This window comes from Sceloporus undulatus, chromosome 2 (assembly GCF_019175285.1).
Source record: "Sceloporus undulatus isolate JIND9_A2432 ecotype Alabama chromosome 2, SceUnd_v1.1, whole genome shotgun sequence".
In the NCBI taxonomy this organism is placed as follows: Eukaryota; Metazoa; Chordata; class Lepidosauria; order Squamata; family Phrynosomatidae; genus Sceloporus; species Sceloporus undulatus.
The window spans coordinates 154,264,946-154,290,251 of NC_056523.1; the positions used below are offsets into that span (position 1 = coordinate 154,264,946).

The window sequence follows — 25,306 nt, forward strand, 5'->3', positions numbered from 1 at the left end:
TATTAGAGGCAATAGAAGCCAATCACATTATTATTATTATTATTATTATTATTATTATTATTATTATTAAGCTTTATTTATAAAGCGCTGTAAATTTACACAGCGCTGTACATACAATCTTTTTAATTGGACAGTTCCCTGCCCTCTGGCTTACAATCTAAAAGACACGACACAGAAGGAGAAGGGAAAGATGGAGGGGGCCTCTCTAGTAGGATAATACATATAAAATACATAGCAATACAGGAAGTGATTCAATAAAACAGACAACAAAAGAACATCAAATAGCCAGTGACAATTATGCAGTGGTAGCAGGAGGGAGCTCCTTAATAATGAGTCCACATTAAATGCCCTAAAGGCACCAAATCTTGTCTGATTTTGGAAGCTAAGCAGGGACAACACTTGATTGGACACCAATGAATACCAAGTATCTGTAGATAGTATTTCAGAGGAAGGAACTGGTAAAACCTCTTCTGAATATTCCTTGAAGTTATGGGGCGGGGGGGGGGGGTTGATAAGTGACTTGAAGGCATACACATACACACACTGAGATCTCAGATACGGATAGCAGGAGTGAATTCTCTATATATTACCTCTAAAGAGAATCATGGGGCAGAGATGAATTCAGGCCTGAAGGAGGAGGAGGATAGACAGACAGTAGTTTTTCCCATGAGCTATTTATCACATCAACTCCTTTCCCCAAGAGCTGCCTGATGTCTAGACAAACCAACCTCTCAATAAATCTTGAGTAGGGAGCATGTTAGCAGTGGAATGTATCTATAGGCCTCTTCTCTCATCCCAGTTCACTTTCTTTTCTCAGAGCTTCAGTTACCCAGAATTGATCAACCTCAACTGCCTTCTCGCAGTAAGACTCCTTCAGATGACATGGTGCAAAGTCGGGTGACAACTCCACAGCTGAGCAGTATCCTAACTCAAAAGAAATATGAGGTACCCAGAGCACATTGGTTCTTCCTGCCACCCCTAACCTTGAATTAATCCCCAGTGTATGTTCAGATTCACTTGAAGATCAAGTGCCTAAATCTAGGGCTGAGTTTAAAACTACTACCTTTTGGACCATAGCTCCCAGAATCACCCAACCAGCATGGCTGCTGGAGTCTGGGATTTGTATTCCAAAATAGTATTCCACATATGCACACACTCTCTCTCTCCCACACACACACACACAGACACACACACAAGCTTTGGTCTATTTGCAATTAGTGGTTATTAAGAGTTCTGCAAGCGATGAAGGAATTTTACTGGAGAAAAAAAACAGGCTTGAGGCAAAGAATTGTACAAATAGGCTGGAATTTATGATTGCCGCTACAAATGTGTAACCTAGAGTTACACATTCATAACTTATTCATATTCATAATCTCTATATATTCAATAGTGTAGAAATTACATAGGGATTGTAAAAGTCCCCCAGTCCTAAATTACCAGGCATGAGCTGCTACGAGTGACGGGGGTCTGTTCTTTTGTTGATTGGGACGCGGGAGACTGATGTTTCCACCACTTTCTGCAAGCGATCTCTGGAGTGACATTTAGAAGCATAATTCCTGTTGCAATTCCTCCTCACAACAAAGATCTTTTGTGGGAGGGACTAGAAATGTCAGTCTGCTGTGCACACTTCCATTGCTAGCAGCAACTGATGGCCAAAAAGACAGGATTTGGAGGCTGTGGTCAGGCCAGGAGATGCTAATTAGTTATTTAGTTAAGTAAGGGGCTGAACAGACCAGCATTTAACACTGGTTTTGGAGCAGAGTGGGGGCATGGGGGCCACATGATGCATGCCCTGATTCCACCCCCAGCCACCATCATGCCAACCAACCGACCACACAGCGGGTGGTGTCATTTGCCATGACATCCAGATGACACATGCCAAAAGGAGCACCAGAAAGTGCCACCACGGCAGCATAGACACTCTTTTTTCTGGAGCGGCATTTTACCTCTTCTTTTGGGGCCAGAAAAATGCTGGATCGGGGAGTGGCATGCAGTTGCTGTGGCTCCAATCTGATGCTGAAAGGGGTGGTGGGACACCACTCCAAAAGAATGGTCTTTTTTGCCCCTAAGTATACATAACTAAGTAGCTGAATACTGTTCCATACGCTGTAAGCACTATTTGTGTGTCTTTCTTGAATACTCTCCCACTGAGTTATTCTGGAAACTAAAGAAATCTCAGAAGAATGTTATAATGCAATGAGGAAGCACACATGCACACACACACACTGTTCAAGGAAGGCAAAAATATTCTTGCTCTTTGGATCCCATCCTCTAAGATAGACAAATGACAAACAGACAGATATTTGAACCCCATCCTGGAAGACAGATAGACTAGGTGCATATCCTTGAGATGTAAAGTATGGGCCTCTTCAGACTGGTGGCTCAACGCTGCTGCTTCTTGCTCCAGGAGCAGGCCGCAATGACCACATGCTGCGACTTGCACATGGAACAAAAAGAAACCCTGAAAAGGGGCTCCTTTTTGCACTGTAGAAGGAGCATCATAGGCGCTGCAGTGTAGCGCTATTATGTCCCTTGTGTGCAATGCTGTTTGGGCACTACGCACAAGGGACATCATCATGGCATGCCTTGTGTAAATGGACCCGTGCCAAAATAGCACCCGAGCTGCACAATAAGGGCTTTGAGCATGTGAACGCTCAGCCCTACCTGAGCCCTAGTTTCAGGTGCAGGCCAGCATAAAGTGCTGATCTGTACAGCACCAAAGTTTCTTCTTTAGTATCACCCTCTGTGCTGCATGCATATAAATGTAAAGAAGAGACTAGAGGGAACTGGTTGTGCTCACAGTGCATGTATGACACCAATGCAATCAGGAAAACGATGGAACAGGATCATCTCCTGATTTGATATTCTGGAGCCTATTGTGATCTGTTAAAGCTCTGGAATGTATCACATGGCAAGAAGCCGTGAGATTTCATTGATCGATCCATCAATCCATCCATCCATGTTTTGTGAAGTATCCTAAATCAGGAAACTGACAACATAAATTTAAAACCAAAAACACAAAACCAATCTTGTGAAATTCTATAACCATGCCTAGTTAAAGTATCCTTTATTGCTGTTTCACCCAGTAATGGTGACTCATATTCTATAGAAATATGAAGATTTCTGTATTTTACGACTAATTCATGTGGTGCCAAGTTTCTGAACAACAGTATAGCGTGGCTGACATTGATCCACCCCCGCCCCCCATAGTGTCTCTTCCTGCTCTCATTATCTCTGCTCTGTCTTATTAAAGTTATGTTAATAAGGCAGAATTGGTTAATAATCCAGGAAGGTAAGGGAAATAATAGTCTGTGAGTGAATGATGCAAGGTGTGAGACATTTTGCTGGACCTGTGACATTCTATTTAATTATTTGACAGTGTCAAGTTTCATAATGGTTCTGGGATGCTCATTATTCCCTTTTGGTCCCATCAGTAGAAACTGAAAAGTAAATGAGCTAAGCTATAAATATGGCTGCTTATATATTTCTCATCTTGTTTAATTTCAATTCTAGAGCCTTTTCAAACACAATCTAGAGGAAGATCTTCTGAAAAGAATAGCAAGGCGAAAAGTCCGTCGGCGTGTATTTGGTGAAATTAATACCCAAAAACTCAACCAGTTTGGGACTGCTTCTTCCCCTTTTCATACGCTGGCAACAACAGTGCGTAAGATGCTTGACATTCAAATTAATGTGTGACGGGTCTATTCAAGTGTCTACTTTTCCCACTGACTTGTGTATTAGCCTTTGTAATGGTCTCTGAGATTACATGTTTCCCTTATTACAAATGCAATCATTGTAGTTATTATTAGATCACCTCACTCCACCAAATACCTGCTATTTTGTTATCATATAGCTAGTCAATATGAACCACTGATAGGATTGTTACCATCACCCCACACTCACATACAAAAAAAGTGTTGGATGCTAGCCATAGTTTAAATTAGATAGAGCTTCATTCCTTTCAAGAATAATAGTAATATATTATCTCTCTCTCATCATTCTGGTTCCTCATAAAAAGGAATTTTTTTCCTCTCTCCTGCTATTATACCTCCATTCTTTTATTAAATTTCCACCACAACCTGGCCACATTTATATGAAAACCAAGGGCCATTGATTTGAGCAGAGCTTTGCTTTAAATCAGAGGATCTTAGCATTTCAACCTCAGAGTGGCTTCCCTTACTTGGCTGCCAGCTCAGTTCCACAAATCACTGAATGTATGAGTGGTCCAGCTGTGTGAATAGAGTAATAACATTAGATTGGCATCCTCACACAAAATTTGTACCTAAAATTCCACAAACTTGAAAATTGTGGTCCCCTTTCCCAGTAATGGGACAGAAGAGGAGTTTGATCTTTTGTGTATTTTCAGTTCACTGTTACACAGCTACAGAAAAAAGAAGTTTATCACAGCACAGATTTGCAGAGGTGACCCAACAACTGGAAAAGGACACCCATCCTGTTCCTTTGTTCTAGATCCTTCTTGACCATAAGGACCAAACCAGATATTAATTCTATGAATGCAGTATGTGTGTACTTTTTACTGTGTAAAAAAAACAGGAATGCCTATGTATTACTTTGGAACTGTCAGGGGAGGGGAGGGGAGGGGAAATCCTTTACTGTCCCACAACCTCTCTGATGCTGCTATTTGGCATTTCATGAAAATACAAGGCATCTGCAAAGCTAGTTACACCACTAAAAGAATTCTTGTTCACTGCATCTTTGCAGTTAACATAACTGGGCCTGAATCCTACTGGTTAATTCCAACTAGAGTAGGCTCACTGAATCAATTGTTAAATAGTGAGACGACAGATAGATATATCTCATTGATTCAATGGATTTACTCTACTTGGGGCTCACAGTAAAATTTAGGCACTTCTCTAGTTTGGCCTTAAACAGGTAGTAAGTCGTGAGAAGCAGGAATCTATTCCTTATCCTATGTGCAAATGTCTATGGCTATTGATTATTCCAGGCAAGATTGGTAGATGTCTACTGGCAGAGCAGCAGAATCCCATGGGAGAAATAAATTCCCCTTCCCATGCACTACTCTGTGCAGTCCCCCATAAAAATCACTCTGGAGGGATGGGAAACCTTCTAGAGTACCCTGGTGGCATAGTGGTAAAATGCCTATACTGCAGCCATTTAGAGCCACAAGGTTGTGAGTTTGATTCCAGGGCTCCAGGGTCCACTCAACCTGGCACACTTCCATAGGTCACTAAAATGAGTACCCAGCTTGTTGGGTGCAATTAGCTTACAGAATGTAAATTGTTTAGGAGTTCTTAAATGCACTGATAAGCGGCATAGAAATGTACTTGCTATTGCTATTTTCAGGCAGCTCCATGGCCAAGAGGTGGGGAATGAAGTTCCATTGGATGTGGGCCACTGTTGTCCTTAATCATGACTGTCACTACAAGGGTGGCCTCTGTGATCACAACTTTTCCTTCCTATATCCCTTGTAGGAGATAGAGGTTTTAACTTTACCCAGCAACTTACCCATGACACCACGGATGATGAGCAAGGGAATAGTTTGCACCACAGAGTCCGACTTAAAATCTATGCAACTCACCTTCCCAGAGCTGGATGAAGAGAATGCAGAAGAGCCTAAGCCCAGTGACAAGAAAAAACCTCTGGACCATACAAAAAAGCCTATACTGCCTCAATTGATTAAACCCACAAGATCCCGACTTTCTGAAAATAAGAAGACTTCAGGTTGCCGTCTTCCCTCTGTCCCCACAGTAAGGGCATCTGCATCACTCAAGTGGGGAAAGTACTAATTTTTTTTTAAGCAATGCCACGTGACTCCCAGGGCTCCAGGCACTGTCATCATGGGATCTAGGCATGGACCACCAACTGTCATTCACTTAGAAGTCAAGCACTACTTTGATATATGAATGTTTCAGGGAAACAACATTGATATATATTGTATTGCAAGTGCAGAAATGGTCAAAAATAGCCAGTTAAAGCAAGTCATGCGAGCCTCTTTGGCGGGCAAAGCTAAAAAGGCACCAGAATAAAGTGTATGGCACCAGAATAAAGCAAGGCTGATTTTTATGAGGGGTGCCAAGTGGTACTTTTAAATGTTGTCAAGGAGCCATACAGAACACAGAAGAAAGCAGTTTTAAAAAGAAGAAGAAGAATATATGTATATGCTATCTCATATGTTTTATTTTTTTAATTGGGGACTTTTGAATTTAGGAAGTATTAAAAACAATTTAAACATCACTTTGTGAAAAGAACCTGAGATTTAATACAAGTCAATATAAAATGCTTGGACTACCTCTAGAAAGATTTGTCCCTCAATGATTCTGGCAATTGCAGTAACTGGAAGTGCAAATGCTTTCTCAATATAAGATTTTCTGAAAATTAACAAAAGCAACGTTTCTTTGGAAAACATTTAATCAGAATTGGCTGAGTACCATAAACAATCCATGACACTCCATGACAGCTAACACAAATCTAGTACTGGCCTATAAGAGCATTGAAAGGGCACTGTAATAGGTACATGCGTGGATGTCCATCTTCCTGTGACTGCACATGCCAGCAGCCATTCCCTGCCAGTTCTCCTACTATTCTTGCAATTTTGTCCCAAAGACAGCAACAAGCAAAGAGACAGAGCATGAAATATTTTCATACTGTGAAAGGTAGCTATATTTGAAAGGCCACCCTTGCCCCTGCCACACATTTTGGCAGCTATCAGCATTTTAAAGCTGGCTTGCAACGATTGAACAAAGAGAGGGAAAAGAAAGTTTCCAAGGGTACCCTGAACTTGCATGGTAGTAGACTGAATCCTGGTCTACTATTGTTGCTGTTTTGTTTCTCCAAGTCATTTCTGACTTGCAGCATGGGATTTTCTTGGCAGGATTTGTCAGAGGGGGGTTGTCTTTGCTGTGAGGCTGAGAGAGTATGACTTGTCCAGTGCCACTTAGTGGGTTTCCATGGCTGAGCAGGGATTCAGACCTGATTTCCAGAGTTGTGATTCAATACTTAAACCACTATACCATGCTGGCTCTCTTAGTAGACTGAATCCAGGTCTAGCACATTTCACAAGTGAAAACCAGGAGCTTGGTTTGCTCTTCTACTCCCAGAATCTTTCTATAGTCATGGAGGATTCTAGAAACTGTAATCCAAGAAATTAAGTTTTCAAAGCTCTGTTTATGTTGCAGGGGAGATTTGGCGCTACACCTTCCAAAGATGCTTTGATACTTCCTACAATACTGCATTTAATTATGCCTCCAAATAAAGCAAAATGTTGCCACCTCAGTAAAAATAAAATAAAATCTTGCACTTTTAAATGACACTAATAACAAGTTATAATGCTAAATCATAGCCCTGTGAGCTATAATTGTCCTGTGATCTTTACCTCATTACTCTCTCAGTAATAGCAGTGATCATCTCACCCCAGGTTTTTTATTCTTGCTTTTCAGCCCAGGGAGATAGAAATCATGCTGGAAATATGCAATCTGTATTAAATTCTGTCATCTACATTGATCACATACATTTGGTGAGCTCTGGAAGTCTAAATATTATAAGAAAGTAACCAATGCAGCTTCAATAATTTTATTTTGAGGACACTTTGGGTTATATGGGACCACACAGTAGGCATTATTACTGGCAAGTACATCACGTAATTCACTAAGCTAAATAGGAACAACTAGCATACCAGGTGCTCAACACACACACCTTTTCTCAGTTCTATGCATACAGCAGATGGTATCAAACCACTGAGGGGCTGCTTCTCACAAAGCAGTGCCATTTATCTAGTCTCACTAAACATAGATCTATTTTAGAATTTCCTATAGACAGTGGTGCCACTAGGGCTTTTGCCACCTGATGTGGTAACTCATGGTATCACACACCCCATTCATCTCCTCCCATACCACACCAAATAGAATCCATAGGCGTGTTACAGACCGCCTAAAAGCGGCGGTCTGCCGGCGCTGCTGGTTGCTCTGTGCGGGAGTTGCAGCAGCCAAACTGCGCGGCTCCCATGCGGAGCAAAAAAGAAGCCCCCAAATGGCGCTTCTTCCCACGGCGCGGTTATGACGCTGCGAGGTGCCAATGGCGCACTCTTGATGTCATAAGCGCCATGCGACGTGCGGACGCTATGCGTCCGGAACGTAATAATGGCCTCGCCTGTGTGTATAGGGTGCCGCCATTATTACGCCCCCGTCACGTGCTAGAGGTGAGGCTGGTGTGGACGCTAGGTCCCCGGCCAACCCCTAGCACGTGACAGGGGCGCCTCAAGAGCCTGTCTGTAACGGGCCATAGTAAATGTTTTATACTAATGTAACTTGTAAATCATAATTCCCATATATCACTGAATGAAATGGCAATAGCTGTGACATAAATAATTAGTAAAATTAAAATTATACCTTTAAATTGCAATATCATACACATGGTCTATATTTACATGCACATTGTTTCATATTTTTAGAAGGGCGGTATACAAATAAACCTTATTATATCGTTAAAGTGAAAATTTGATTTTTAAAGAAAAAATGTAAAAAACTAAATTTATTTTTATAAGCCATAATTCAAATAAAAAGCACCTGTACATCTCACATTTATTTATTTATTTATTTAGGTATTTGTTTGCATCTACAAATGACATTATAGAAATATCTTTCTTTTTTCTTTTCCTCTTCGCCACCCCCTCCTTTTATCTTATCTTTGCTAGGTTCACTTTGCTAAACCACTATCTTATTATGTATTCTTCTCTTCATGACAGATTTCAAACCCTTCCACCTCTTCATAAACTGATATTCCTCTATCTTACCCTATTACCATGTTTCTTTTTTTAAAGTCTTTTTTTTAAATTTAAACATTTAAAAAATTATTTTTTTTCAAATTTTCAAATTAAAAAAAATATTTTAAAAAACCTGGGCCTCTCCTTTTTACAAATTTATTTTTATTTAAATTATTTTTTAAAAAAACACTGAGCCTCATCCCATTCACACCATTTTAAAGGGATGCAGACAATTGCCATAGGCCATTTCTGTCAAAAGACAGATGTTTGGGGAGCAGTGGTGTTACCCCCTGCCTGCGGTGTCACCTGGTGCAGTCCACACATCCCTCACATCCTTAGTGATGCCTCTGCCTATAGAGGAACACTTAGCTGCTCACTTGTCAATTTAAGGGGTTATCTGCACTACAAAATTAGATCTGGCTTAGGTCAGTGTGTATCTACACTGCATGCTTATAGTAGTTTGATTCCAGTGTAGCAATCATGGCTCCATCCCATAGAAGTCTGGGATTTATACTTTAAGGAAGTACTCAGAATATCCTGCTGAAGAGTTCTAGCCCATGCAGTAGAGCTGTCTGGCACAGAAATTTAAGTACCATATGAAACTACAGATACAGTCGGCCCTTCTAATACACTGATTTTTCATACACAGATTCAAGCATCCACGGTTTGAAAATGTTCCAAAAAAGTATAAATTTCAAATATCAAACCTTGATTTTCCATTTTTTATAAGGGACACCACTTTGCTATGTCATTATATTTAATGGGACTTGAGCATACACGGATTTTGTTATCCACGGGGGACCTTGGAACCAAAGTGGTATCAAACTTTTTAACAGTTTAGTGCAGATGCATTCTCTCTTTACCATTTTAACTTCCTTCAACAGAATCTGGGGACTGCTGTATAATGAGGATGGTAAGTATTTTCTTTTATAGAGTATGGCTTCCAGGATTCACTGTAGAAATGAAATGGTTGTTAAATTAGTGTATTATTATTATTAACCTTTATTTATAAAGCACTGTAAATTTACACAGTGCTGTACATACAATCTTTTTGAATTAGATGGTTCCCTGCCCTCCACCTAATGGGGATAAATAAAGTCCTATACAAAATCCATCAGATTCTCTTCCTCTTCTACTATATTTCCATTGTTCAAAGTATCTGCTGGTTCCCCACAATTACATTCCTTCTGTTTAATGGATGCAAATCCACTGAACTGTTGGAAATCCAGAGACATGAGAAAGAAGCACACACAGTCAGATGAACACAGGGGTGAAAGATGAAAGGAAATGAAAGACTGAAGAGAGACAATTCAGCATATCAATTGTTGTGTGTCCTAGAAGAAAACAGCATGTAATCCCTTGCCACCATGTTATACCATTACTAAATTACTTTTACAAGGTATGTTTCCCTCTTAATCTGCTTTACTTTCCCATGTAATTAGTCACATTTTTCAAAAAGAAAGAAATAGTGGCTACCTGCCACCATGATGAGAACATTGTATTTATTTTTTTAAATGGGAAGTTGTCACATATTGAATCTTTGCACAACTCATTTATTTGTACACTGAGACACTAACTTGGCATAGGGAACCCAGGCTGCATTGGAATTCAAGTCTTTATAAGAGCAAAAAGTAAAATGGAGATGTCTTCGGAATCAGATCAATATGAGCAATGTCTAAACATTAACCCAGAGATGCTGTTCTTCATGACATTGCAGTGATGCAAAGCTATGGCACGAGTTTAAGCCTTTTCTGCAAAAAAAGAAGAGTTGTACAGAATTCACTTCAAAAGAGAGCTACTGAGCATATGGCAAAAGTGGGAGGGCAAGCTGGCTACAAATTATAAGGAAGTGTGGCATTAGGTTTGCTTTAAAAAGACTATCATACATCATTGGCATACTTTGCACTCAAACATTATGAATGGCCATGACAGACATACTGCATTTCTTCTTAAATGGAATTCTGTAAGATGATGAGACCCCTAACAGTCCACAGGACTAACTCCACCTGACACTTTGATCTGATGGGGATGTTCTTCCCCACTAAGATGACTGTTTGTAACCAATAACTCAGTATGAAATTGGTGGTACAGGTTAATCCTCTCTTATCTGGAAATCCGAAATACTCCAAAATCTAAAATTATCCACATGGGTGGCTGAGAGAGTGACACCTTTCTGATGGTTCAGTGTACACAAATTTTGTTCCCTGCTATTATGTATAAAACTGCATTCAGGCTATGTGTGTAAGGTATATACGAAACATAAATGAATTTCACATTTAGACTTGGGTTCTATTTCCAAGATATCTCATTATGTATATGTAAATACTGCAAAATCCAAAAGGCTTCTGGTCCCAAGCATTTCAGATAAGGGAGGCTCAACCTGTACAGGAGAAAGTTTCCAGAAAGACATGTTCTCTGGGTAAATATGAGGGAGAATTTCATTTGGTCTGTATGTATGTATGTATTATGTATTTATTTAAAATTGAATCCACCTAACTCTCCCTACCCAAACTAATAAGGAGGTCTGGATTCAGTTGTCCTTCAGGCTGCACATTTATCCACAGTATTAGTATTCAAATACATACCCATATTAAGCTGCTAAGCATAAAAAGATATAAACAAATCCTATAGCATCTTTGAAAACATTAGCACCTAAGTGGGGAAGAACATTCCCACCAGATAGGTCTATAATGTGGAGTTAGTCCTGTGGAGTTGTTGGGGGTCTTTCCCTCATCATCTTGCAGATCTCCATTTAAGAAGATATGCACTATGTCTGCCATGGTGGTCCATAATGTTTGAATCAAAATATGCCAATCATGTATGATATTAACCTTTGAGACTGAGAAAAAGAAACTGTTAGCATAAGCTTTCATGGACTCTGTTTGATTAAGAGGACTGGAGCCCATCAAAGCTAGAAATTTCTTTTGTATTGAGGTAAGTTGCATATAAAAATTATAAATTAGAAAAGGTGTATTCAAAACATACATATATCAGGAGAGCAATGGATGAAAACAAATGTGTGTCTGTGTGTGTGTGTTTGTGTTCAGTCACAGGCTGATGTGGAACAAATTTATGATTGAATGCATGCAAAACTAAGATGGAACACTGAGTGGACCATCCATACCCCTATATTGTCATAGCAAATACCAAATAAAAGCATTATTGTACCTATTAAAAGTAGCAGTTCCATGTGTGTGCATGTGTATGTGTGTTTGTGTGATTGGAACCTGCCCTGCCACCCCCTCAATCTCCACAGATGCAAATAAATAAAAGCACTTTAATCATACATAATTTTTCAGTTTCTCATAGTCAATGCCATGAGCTCAGTCTGAATTCTCAAGCTGGTCCTGTTTTATAGAGTTGTTTTAGGATCTTATCACTTGGTTTATTAATTCGGCTTACCTCTCCCACTTTAAATTTCACTTCAGGCTGCATCATGCTCTTATCTTAAGGTTTTTATTGTCAAATTTACCATCCCAGGTGCATCCCCACTTCCAGGAGCACTCCTCGCGGCTCTTTTTGGATCCAGGAGTTTTCTGGCTTAAGAAAAGGGCCATTTGTTCTTGACATTAGCCATGGTTTCTTGAATAGATTAAAAGTACTTTACTGCCTACTTTCACTCAATGAGTTGCAAGCCAAGATATCTAAGATACTTTGCCAATGTCGAAAGCTTGAAATAGTTCTTAAAATAATTAAACTAGCTTAATTTTTGAAATTTTATTTTCAGCAATGAGCACAATTCATATGTTACTAACCATATTTTAACCTGCTATTGATATGACCAGTTTGGATGATGACAGTGTTAGTGAATCAGATCAATCACATGGAAACAATTTTTTTTAAAAAATGTTCCTCAGATATAAAATCATCTTCATCTATAAAAATAGAAATATGGCTTAGACATGACAGAGAAGACTGACAATGAATAGCTAAGACATGACAGAGAAGACTGACAATGAATAGCATATCTGCACAGTATGCTTTTACGGTATCTGTTTTGTATCTGTTTAGTTGAAATGGCTTCTTTCCCAGAACCAGTTCCCACTCAGAAGAAAAATCCTGGAAACTGTAATTTTATAGAGTTGCTAATTTTCTATAAAAACCACGAATCCCATGATTCCTTATAAGAGGAAATGATGATTAAACCAGTTGAGGTCCATGATGTAAATATGCTTCAAAATGACTAATTTCAGCAGAGAAATGAAGAGAAACTACTACATTATGACAAGATTCCCTAAAAAGACACATCTCTTCTCGAAAACCCTTGTTATGGAGACTGTACCAGGAGTGTTATTCATCTGATCCATAAAGAGCTATATAAAAGCAATTGGTGTATTATACAGGGCATAGGGCCTCAACTTCCCAGGTCATAGTGGCCACTACTCCACTAAGAAATCGATTGCTTACCAGTAAGGCAAGTACAAAGGGAAGCTATGCAAACATGAAAAACTGAGGCAAACATTAACAGCATAAGCTCCTAAGGAACAGAATTTTAAGGAGAAAGGAGAAGATTTGGTCTTTCAAGTCTCAACCCTTGTTCAAATGAAATCTTCTGGAGAGGATTCCAAGGCCTGAGGTAGGGAGTGTGTTAAGAAAGGAACCAAGGAGTCCTAGAACAGTAGGCTTAGGTCAGTGTTTCTTGCTGTCTTAAGTAGGTAGATCCCTCCACCTCCCCTACCCTCATGTTCCACCCTCCTTTTCTGCTACTCCTGCTGCCTTCTTCTAAAAGATAAAGGCCTTTTTACCCTGAGAACCAAAACATTCTGTGCAGCCTGGCTCTCCATACTGTTCCTTGATCTGTTAACCAGCAGCATCAACGTCTTTGTTGTGATTATCCCAGTTACACAGTGGCTGCACAAGAGCTCATTGTATGTAAGATGGGGCACCACAAATGCCATTTGACTGGTGTGGAAGATTGGCTTAACTTGAGGAGGGTGCATGGCACCTGTCTGCAATAGTTCTACTACCTCAGTATCACAGTCTGCTAGATGTTTTAAACTAGAGTTTTGGACTATTGATGATTCAGAACCCTTGCATGCCACACAGTTGCAGTGCTATGGTTCCATGGCTGCATGCTGTGAAATCCTGGGGTTCATAGTTTGGGAGGCACTTGAGCACTCTAGCTGAGAATTATCAATACTTTTTCCTAAACTACAAATCCCAGGATTCCGCTGGATGTCCCCATGGCAGCTAAAGAGAAATGACAGTGCTATAATTATATTGGGTGGCATGTTACAAGTAGTGACACTTTTTGTAGGTTGTGTTGCTGTTGCTATTATTGTTATGGTGATAAGCAATGGTAGTGGTATTGACAGCAAAAAAGCAATGCACTCAAGAAAATTATGTGTCTTGATTTTTCATTAACTAATTTTCCCTTGTATTGAAGGGCACCTTGGCTGTCATACACAGCTTTGTATATATGCCAGGAAGGAAAGTTGAATCAGCAGGGGATTCTGAACAACAAAATTAGTTTGTTCATAACATTAGGGGAAAAACCCAACAAGCAATTTACCCAGTCTGCAGAAACAGCAGTAGCTTTTCTGGATGCCAATTAAACAGACTCATTGGATTGTCAGTTTAAGAAGCAGATATTTGTATGTTGCAAACACTCTCTTCTAGCTCCACTCGGAAGGACTACAAACATTGATAGAGCTCTCAGCCTTTTGTGCTCCAAGCCACGCGCATTCAAGTTGAAACCAATTCTCAAAGCGGTTCGCCTCAGCATTCAGGCCACTCTTCTGGCACAAATCCTGTTGTCATCCACAGGCTTCCTTCAATAATATGATTTTAAGGAGTACAGTATTATTTAATTACCTTTGTATCCTGCAAGCTAAGGATGACATACATGATGGCATACATAACAACACCCATTTTCTCTTCACAAAGGCCCTTACTACATGGGATGAGAGAGAATAGGAACCAAGGCCATGTAGTGAAATTCATGGCTGTGGGCCAAATGATATGTTCTGCAGGAGAAAAACATCATTTTTCATTTTAAACAATGTGGCTCTGGGGATGGAGGGGGCTGCCAATTAGATTGGAGAAATGGCAACAAATATTTCATCCTTCTCCCTGAACCATTTTCCCACTCCAGAATTTCTACATTTGCCCCAACTAGGGAAGGGGGAAATCTCACATTAGATAAAGGCCATATGGTTTGTCATACCTTGATGAGATTTGGGTTGTCATTATATTAAATCAAGGGCAAAGGAAGTGTTGCTGCCCCAGAGCTGTTTTGTGGCCTCTTGGATGATCCAGGATCCTAAATATTTTTGGTCACATTGGGGGAGGATCAGTTATGAGGGCACTGATGAGGGGTGAGTAGTCATCCAAGTCCCCTGGGAGCCAGTGCAGCCCCTGACTCCCAGCTGCTCCCCACCGTAGGGAAATGTAAGAACTTGATGCTCTTACATGGTCAGTTAATTTTTTAGGGCATCCCAGATGACACCATGTCTTCCTTTGGGATATTCTGCAATGCTGCTTCCTACAGTTGACATATTTTGTTAAAGAATAAATGTCAGCATCAACCTCCTCCTCCTCCTCCTCACATTGTGAGCATGCTCTGAAGCTGAATGGGAACGGGAGATACCATAAATTCTGAAAGTTCAGATGTTAATTAATTGATCAATGGACAACATGCTGCTCCATACTGAGAGGCAACAATGTGCTTCTTCTCAAGTACCATCTGTGTAGTACTTGCAAGGAGGAGATGGCCAACTCCATCATGTCTTGATCTGGAAGAGCTGCCAGCCAGGTGGGAATGAGAGGCAATGGCAGCAGAGGTGGCCATGAACTCTTCTCCTTCTGGGGGAAAGAAGTAGTATATGGACACCGACACCACCAGCATCTCCCTTTTCCCTGCCAGACCTCAAGGCATGCCACCCCCACTAGGACTGCTGAGGTGCCCTGAATGATGGAGTGGGTAACTGGACAGCTGGACAATGAGCCTCACCAAGTATTCACCTACCTATGAGGTGTCACCCAGTGTGGATCACACTTCCCGTACCCTCCCTGCTTTGGGATCAAACTGCATTGTTTAATAGACACTTCTGTATATCAGACTGAATTCCACATGGGTGGAATGAAATATAACTTTCATAAAATATAGCTATGCCAAAACTGATGAAGAAAACATAAAAAGCCACTAATCACATATAATCACATAATATATGATAATGATGTCATCTGCAAAATCATATCCCTTTGACATCCAGCAAGCTCCAACAGAAATAGCATGTCTTCTATTGTGGATGGAGTAATGCCCCATGACTTTAAATGTAAGATGCTTCCATCTAGATGCATGGCGTTATCCACAGTCTTCTTTTTAAATGCAGTTCAAATTACTATAATTTTCTACCTGTCTCCTGCCACGCTCCTAAATATACTGGAATTTCTCCACAGTAATTTAATGAGTAGCTTAATCAGAGGTATAATTTACTACGATTCAGTGAAGCTTTCTGAATACATATGAGAACTTTTTAAGAGACACAGTTATATTTTTCTGTGTTTACCTGCTAGCGTCATGTCTTAAAAAAGGCTTCCCCTGTCTCTCTTCCACCCACTATATTGCAGAACATTACATTTCCTTTAGTTGCACTGGTTTGTCCTTTGAGCTGTTGTTTCTCAAAATACCTGTGTGTTGTTCATGTGTTGTTGTTTTTTAAGGATGTGAAAGCCATTTGCTGAAGAAAGCATTTAATTGCTTGGTATTCCTCTAGCTTCACATATACAAGGTTTCAGGACTCAAAGCAACACCATTGATTCCAAGTCAAAGATAGAGCCAAACAGTCTGAAAGGACAATTTTTATCCAGTATTTCTTATCCAGTATGTTCACTGGCTCTGAACGTTTAGGAACAAGAACTGGGGTGAATGTGTACATTTCATTGGCTAGTCCAGTGGTTCTCAAACCTTTTCCCCTGGGGCCCCCTTTATAATTACATGTTGGGGGCCCTTCCCACCAGACGTAGTATACAAATAAAAATATTTTGGTTTTTAGTCTGCATATTTTCATTTACGCATTTATGTAGACTCAGATTTTAACATTTTATAGGGAAATAACATCATATTAGAACATTTTTATTTCAATAAATTAAATACCCAACTCAAAACAATGTTTATACTTGGTGTGAGATATGTGCGTTTGGAAAGAGCAAAGGGAAAGGAAAGGGGTTTAATTTTGCTGTTTCCAAAGACAGAAACCCCACCAAAAGAATTTGCCTTTGAAAAGAGCAAAAGGAAAGAAAGGATTAACTTCGCTCCTTCCAAAGACAGAAACAAGGGGTTTTCACTTTGGAAAGAGCAAAAGGGAAGAAAATAGTTAACTTTGCTCCATCCAAAAGCTGAAACATCACCAGCCATTGATTCTGAGTCTGAAAAGAGCAAAGAGTGGAAAAGTGAGGGCACTGAACTTTGCTCCAATGCCCTCCCAAACTGACACCATGCACACACAAGCCCCAGTTCCCTTAGGGGGTGTTCCCATTTGCCTATAAAGCAGATCATGATGCGAATGTAGGGGGTATCGTTTCCACTGAAGCCCGAATTAGACTCGCATTGCCCTGGAATCGCTCCCATTGCGTTTCGAATCTGATTCGGTTTATATTGTATAATCTGGATTATAAACCGGTTTAAAAAAACAGTAGGTTTTAACACGGATTATTTTTGATCCCGGGGTACAATTTGCTGTATCCGAATGGGAATGACAAGGGTGTCTGATTCGAGATCCTGGAGATGGGAGGAGCAGCACTCGAGGGGCTGGCTTGGGGGTGTCGCCCTTTTGTTCTCTTTCTGCATCGCCAGCACCATTTTCTTCCATTTGCATAGCCTTTCCCCCAGTGGATTGGGAAGCAGGGTAAGGCAATCGCACTACATTGAACTCCAAACGCAGTAAACACATTACTCCCCCTACAACTTCCCCTCTGCTCCACATTCATAGACTGATGTGTGAGGAGAGCCATTGAACACCATTTTAAACTATTATTTTTTCTTTTCTTTTCCTTTTTTTTGCCTCTGCCTGAGGCAGCAGATGGGCTTTGCAGTAAATGCCTGCTTGATCGTCCCCCAGACAGCCCAGACAGCAATGGGGGAGACAAAGGGATTAAGGGTGATTAGAGCCTTTCCTTCTCTCTTTCTCAAAGGTAATCTGGGGAGACGATAGGAGAGCCTGGATGCCCAGCAATCTGGGGGGAAATAGAGCCTTCTCTTCTCTCTTTCCCAAATGGAATCTGGGGAGACACAGAAGGGTCTTTGCAGCCGATTTTCATTGGCTGCCCAAAAAACAAAAAAAAACAAAAAACAGAAATGGGAATGGAAAGCAAAATAAACCGTATCAAAGTGTTTCGAATCAGGTGACGACACTTGTGACGTCTGAAGCCTACGCGCTTGATTGACAGCTTGCAGACACAAATAGGAATGGGGAGCAAATTAATCCGCTTTAAAATACAGCAATTTAAAATACATGGGAACGAAAACAGGGTCTAAATGAATCGGGGTAATTTGCCCCTTTTCATAATGGAAATGATGGAAAAAATTCAAATTATTCTCGGAACATAATCCAAATCAGAATCGCGCCAATATAATCAGTTTTATCTGCCAAGCAGGAACACCCCCTTACTACACCCTCACACTCACTTTCTCCTCTTGCTCCATCACTCTTTACCACATGATCTGAACCTGAAGGGGACACTGAAAAAGCATTCCAAGCACCTTCCTTCTCTGGAGGGTCAGCTAATCGGTGCCTGAGATCAGCCCCCTCCCAGCTAAAGATACATTTCTTGACCCACTGAATACCTAAAATTGTAGAAGTCTGCAGATTGTGCCTTATAGGGGGTATCATAAAGTAATAATTATCACCCGGAAGTTATTATGGTATATTGATGAAATTTTGTCAGTGTCATCATTGGTCCCTAAGTGCACGTTGTTGAGGAAATTAGCTTATTGTGTCCTTTATTTTTGTGACAGGTTGTCCCAGAAGTGACTAAAGTGTAAAATCCTCATAAGGCGCAATCAGCAGATTTCTACAATAATGGTATTCGGAAGGTCAAGAAACGCTGGGGGGGAAATGTGTAAATCTGGATGGTGACTACAACTAGAAATCAAAACAAACTTTCTGTCAATTTTTTTAAAGGTGATCATTAAAAATGTACGATACCCCCCTTGTACTGTTACAACCCCTGGGGACACACCCCATCCTTTGAGAACTAGAGTCTAGCCAATGTTGTTCTATTTAATAGAAATAATAATAGGCCTCAGAGGGAGAGAAGAACCACTGGACCTCATCCCCTTTCCCTCCACCATTCCCTTCTCCTTTTGTTTCGTGTCTTTTGATTGTAAGCCTGAGGGCAGGGAACTGTCTCATTAAAAATAATAATTGTAAGCCGCCCTGAGAGCCATTAGGGCTGAAGGGCGGGATATAAATACCTAAATAAATAAATAAAAATAAATAAATGACCACTCAACAAAGGACTCAACTAAATTTGACTACGGAGATTATTGCATGCAAAATCCGTGCCAGGATAGACATGAGTTGTAACCACTACTGAAATATTTTATCACAATGCCCTGTGCCTGGGTCATAGCAGCCTGAACCCACCTCGATCCATAGGGAGAGGCAGGATATAAATAAACATTATTATTATTATTATTATTATTTATTGCTGCCCAGGCATGGGAAAGTGTGATAAGATCCATCAGTGATGGTTACAACCCACATCTATCCTGGTGCAGATTTCATGTGTGATAATCTCCTATATGTTAACTCAGCATTCACCAACTGATTCAATGGGGCTACTCTAAAAAAAGGACTTACCAGCAGGAGTCCAGCCACTGATTTCTTCCAGTTTGCCATGGCAGCTTTTGAAAATGGCCATAAACATATAAGGCTCATAAAAATGGCCAAAATAAGCTAAAGAGAATGGGATACTAATACAATAGCTTTTAGAGCACGTCCCCATGAAATACCAGACATGTCTACTGAGATATAGGACCACCAACTAAAGTTTATTCCTGAGTAATTTTTTTTAGGATTGCAGCCACATTGTTTTTGTGTGATTGTCTGTGTGTGTGTAAACAGAAAGTTATACTATAAAACATTGTTCTGTATCCTGATGTTGCTCAAGAGTGTTGGGCAACAAATGTCACTATCCCCATGCATCATGAGGAATGGGGGTGATAGTCAAAAACATATGGAGGTCACAATGTTAGAAAAGGCTAGCAATGCAATACAAAAAATTGCATTAGATCTTCTGAAATAATCAGTGCTTCCCAATAACAATTTGCTGTCATTTCCTGTCTTTCTCTGTTTTTAATGTCATTCTTTAAAAGCTTCTGATTCATTAGGTGCTGGCTTTTGTTTATTTAAAATCCAGACTCACTGAAATTCTTATTTGCTCTCTTGACTTCTTCCCTGCTTCTTGTCCTGCTGCCACTTTGTATGCTCGGTTGGTGTGTGTGTGTGCTCCACAATTCCTGATGAACATGAAGACAAACTTCATGTAGCACCTAAAGAATAAAAATAATTTGATTACATGACAGAACCTGGAAAAATACTATTTTGATGCTTTTTTAGTGCCTGAGTCGCCACATCCTGTTTGCATGGAAGAGAAAACAAAAGATAAACTTTCAATAACCTTGGCAGCGTGAGGGGGGGGGGGAGTTTAGACTTTGGAATAAAACGGTTTGTGTCATCTCTTAAATTTATCCATAACAACTGACCACAAGTTTATTCACTGTTTTGGGAAGGTGTTTCTTTTCTTTTTCTTTATATCCAACAGAGATGCATACGTCAGCTCTTTACAGAGATGATGTGCAGAAATGGCTTTGACTGACTCAAATTAAAAAATGTCTTCTGTTTCTTTCCAGAATTCATTTCAGTCCTGCAGTTCTCAGTTCTGAAGTGCACTGGTACATTGTTAAGAACAAGTTCAAAAGTGGCTTAGTGGGTGCAGTTCAGCTTTTGCCATCAGCTCTTTCTTTAATCCATAAACCTAACTGGACTCCACAGCTAGAGATGGAGGTCTCTTTCACACCTGCAACCTCTTCCTCCTCCTCTCACCTTTTTCCCAGTCCAAGACTCAAGTCAGCTTAGGACAGTTAAAACAAACATAGCAAAAAATTCACAGCATATACAAGTTGTTAAAAATGTAATTATGGAGACCCTGAGGCATATGCTTTATGCCTTTGCCTTCCTCTGAGGCTGATAGATTGTAACTTGCCCAAAGTCATACTGTACAGCGAGTTGCTATGGCCAAGCAAGGATTCGAACCTTGGTCTCCCAGTGACCTAGTCTAACATTCAAACCACTACACTGTGCACCGTGCACAAAATTAAAACTATTTAAAAACATAAACCATTAAAAAGAAAACAACATAGAATCATAGAATCAGAGTTGGAATAGACCACAAGGGCCATCCAGTCCAACCCCCCTGCCATGCAGGAAATCTCAATCAAAGCATCCCCGACAGATGGCCATCCAGCCTCTGTTTAAAGACCTCCAAGGAGGGAGATTCCACCACTCTCCGAGAGAATGATAACCTAGCACATTATTCAAGGCCTGTTCCCACTTAAGTTCTCAATCAGTTCTCAAAGGCCTGCCAAAATCAAACCTACCTTCAGGAAAATAACGAGGAGGATGACAGTTTAACCTATCCAAAAAAGGAGTTCCAAAGCACTGTGATTCTGCTTTAACTACAGTTGGCCCTCCTTATCCACAGATTTTTTTATCTATAGATTCAAGCTTGAAATTATTTTTAAAAAGTAAAAGTTCCACATAGAAAAACATTGATTTTCCATTTTATATAAGAAGCACCATTTTGCTATGCCATTATATTTAACTTGAGCATCCATGGATTTTGTTATCCACAGGGGTGGGGGGGGGTTTCCTGGAACCAAACCCCAGTGGATAACAAGGACCCACTGTACCATGGCTACATCCTATGGAATCCTGGGATTTGCGGTTTGATGAGACATTATGGCTGAGAATTATAAATGCCCTTTCCTAAATTCCCAGTTCCAGAATGCCATGGGATAGAACCTTGACAGTTAAAGTGGAATCAAACCACTAAAACTGTGCAGTATGAAAGAGGCATCTTTCAAATGGGCTAAGAGACCAATGAGCTACCCCCTTTCTACCTGACCAGACTGCAAAGACTTGAGTGGTATGGGGATAAGGACAATATAATCTATCATATCTTCACTGTGCAATGGAGACATGAATGGCAGGGATACAAAAGCACAGCGTTCCATGCCTTCCTCTGTGAGGAGGATGACTCTGTCTCAGACTGGAGACAGGTAAAACCATTCCCTCAACCCCAGTCACATTGCCAGTGGGAGGAATGTTATTGAGAGGGAGAGGTATTTCTGAACATCTCAAGGCTATGGTCTGGACCTTCTTTGGGCCATATTAGGTCATGGGCTGGAGTTTCCCTTCTTCACTGTAAATCAACACTAAAACATGGTGGATTGATGAGACAAAGTTTCATCACTAGGCTGGCACTAAGAAGGCAAGTAGGTGCCAAGCAAGTTTATTTCGACTGGCATTTCACAACTGAAGCACAATGACCAAGAAAGCATGATCTCTGGTCATCACCTGCCTAAAATCATGTCAAAGGACAAGATGGAGAATGGTTTCAGGTAAGGAATTTATTTTTTTTATTTTTTATTTTTTTATCTAAAGTATTTATTTATTTGAATGAAGGGTTCATGCAAGCTTGTGCAAAAAACTACTCTTCTTTACATAACCAACCACAACCCTTTCAGGACTTTAGGCACCCTCAAAAGTGCCTTGATACAAATGAGCAAACAATTGTACTGGCTATGGACTTTCAAGAATGGTTTTATCACTTGATGCATCACAGTTGAATGCTTGATCCAATCCCATTTGTTACAGAAGTCATATGAAGTTCTTTCATAGTAGTACTCAATCTGGGGGCACTGTTACACTATACAATTATAGCACTATGATCCCAGTTTATCTGCCATGGCTATGTCCTGTAGAATTCTGGGTTTTCTAGTTTCATCAGAGGTACTAAAGTGGATCCCTGTCTGAAAAGCCTAAGAATGCCTACCCAAACTTTTAAATCCCAAGATTTCACTGATCGAGCCATGGCACTTAAAGTCAAATCATAGTGCTATAATTGTGTAGTATGAAAGAGCCCCAGGTGTTGAATTCAAATGTGCAAATCATCATTCGATGGTGCTGTGATAGTGTATCTATGAAACAGCACTAAGGCCTGTTACAGACTGCCAAAATAAAGCTGCTTCAGGTCTCTTTGGAGTTATGCTATTTAAATGATGCATGGGTCCTAAGAGTCCAGAGGTCGCACCAAAGCCACACTCCATTCCTAAGCACTGGAGTGCAGCTTTGGTGCAGCTTTTGGATTCTTAGGATGCATGCATCATTTAAACAGCATACCTCCAAAGAGACCCGAAGCAGCTTTATTTTGGCAGTCTGTAACAGGCCTTAGATTCAGATTTGAAACATTCAGTTTCTAACTAGTTTCTCTGACCATAGTACTTCTGTCCACTTTGTCTGCAGCAAAAAAATGTGTTTTCTCTCTGTGTTGCTGGTGACACACATTGTTGTTATATCAATATAAGGAGCATAAGCTATGTATGAAACCTCACATTACCAACTTTTTTGCTGCTGTTCTAGTTTGTTTGCCTGAATAGATGGTCACAAATCATTGACTACTGCAAAGGTTCACCAGGGGAATTCTTCTTTTTAAAGCCTTGCTTCCCTGTTCAACCATAACCTGTATTTCTTTCTCCCCCCCTCCACCCCATACCACAGTAATAACTTGTAAAACATGTCCAAAAGGCTGCTGGTATTTGCTGCTTCATTTCAGACAGAAGACAATTATATTCAAGGCAACTGACTCTAATTCGGAATCAATATACAACTTCCAAGCATCTTGCTTAATGTGGCCAAATAAATTATCTCCAAGTGATCCATGCCATTCTCACTCATCCATCCCCAATATTTAGATGACACAAAAGCCGTGTTCTTCAGCCAATATGCTTAATGGGGGATAAATAGTGAAAAAGTTTTATATGGATTTTTATCCCTCTGCAGCCATAGAGGAAATGTTCTAGTCAGAAAAAAAAATTGGGGCAAGATCATTCCAAAGCTCTGTCCAGAAAACCATTTTTTTCTTCTACACATACTCCTTGGTTTCTTGGCTTTCAGTTTTTGTCTTCAAGTCTTGGCTTTCAGTCTTTAGTCTTCACTGTTTAACTCATCTCTATTTTCTAGAAGAGCATTTTAAAGTGCTGCTTGTCCTCTTTTTTTTTAACAGCTGATAATAATCACCAGTAAACAGCCCATAATAATCACCACTACAGAAGTTCTCCAGGATAAGAAATCTTTATTTCATAGCTTTGAAGGAAAGTGCAGGGGGGCAGGGAGCTGTCATTTAACCTTGCTGAAACATGTTTGTTTAACCTATAGTACTTTTGTTCTTGTTTTGTTGCCGTCAAGTTTCCGACTTATGATAACTCTTAGGCGAACCTATCAGGGGATTTTCTTTGCAAGATTTGTTCAGAGGAGGTGTGCCATTGCCTTCCCTTGAGGCTGAGAGAATGTGACATGCCTAAAGTCACCCAGTGGCTTTCATAGCTAAATGGGGAATCAAACCCTAGTCTCCAGAATCACAGTCCGATACTCAAGCCACTACGGTATGATGGCTCCCTATAGTACTTCACAATGTCTGGGGGTTTTCCCCCTATACTTTTGTTGGTCATTAACACCATGGTTTTAACCTGTTTTAATCTCTGTTACTTTAACCATTAAAGTCCATTCCCTTGGAATTCTTCAAGTGACTATTTGAGATATAGATTGCAGCTGTAACATGCCAGAATTGTTGACTTTCTGTTTCCTCACACATACAATTCATTTCCTTTTATTTGTTTTTCCTGAAGTTTATGGCATCATCATCCCCTAACTCCTCATAAACAGGAAATCATTGCTCAAAAACTGCAGTATCACAGAAATGTCTGGAAAAATCTAAACCTATCTACTCCCATCCAGCTGATTGTTCCGGCCTCCCAGTGTCAACCCAAGACATTTTGCTGCCTGAAGCAAATTTCAAATGGCGGTTTTCTTGCCTGAAGAGACAGCCAAATGGGCTGGCCAAAGACATTTTTTGCATGAGGCAAAGCACATGGTGGCATCCCCTTTCTCAATTCCACATGCAGAAGCTGACCAATCTAGCAGCTGAATTACACTAACAGGACAGCACCTTCAGTTTTACCCAAAGACATCAAACTAGTTTAGGGATTACAGGGCTGGGTATGTGGTACATGCCACTCTCTTCCAGCATCATGACCCAGTTCTGCAGCCTCTACCATTTGACAACTATGGTGGCTCCCTGTTTTTGCCTATGCTAGAGAACTGGCTCCATGGACTACAACATACATATAGAGGTTGACAGCTTTAAAAGTATAAAGGTAAAGATATTCCGGGTTGACAAGGTTGTCAAGTCATGTTTGATTATAGGGGGTGGTGATCCTCTCTGTTACTAATCTGAAAAGAGAGCATTGTCAGAGACAACTCTGTGGTCATCTGGCTAGCA

The 25,306-nt window shown here is 40.3% G+C and overlaps 2 protein-coding genes across 2 annotated transcripts in view; one reads left to right on the forward strand and one right to left on the reverse strand.

Moving 5' to 3' along the window:
- Positions 1-6,172, forward strand: part of LOC121921527 — a 36,255-nt gene extending 30,083 nt beyond the window's left edge. Inside the window, exons 4-6 of the mRNA XM_042449741.1 lie at positions 818-945; positions 3,514-3,660; positions 5,454-6,172. Coding sequence (XP_042305675.1) covers positions 818-945; positions 3,514-3,660; positions 5,454-5,768 — 590 coding nt within the window. The 3' untranslated portion in view covers positions 5,769-6,172. The remainder of the gene's footprint in view (positions 1-817; positions 946-3,513; positions 3,661-5,453) is intronic.
- MAP2K6 (mitogen-activated protein kinase kinase 6) overlaps positions 1-25,306 on the reverse strand; it is a 1,063,669-nt gene that overhangs the window by 503,706 nt on the left and 534,657 nt on the right. The window lies entirely within an intron of this gene.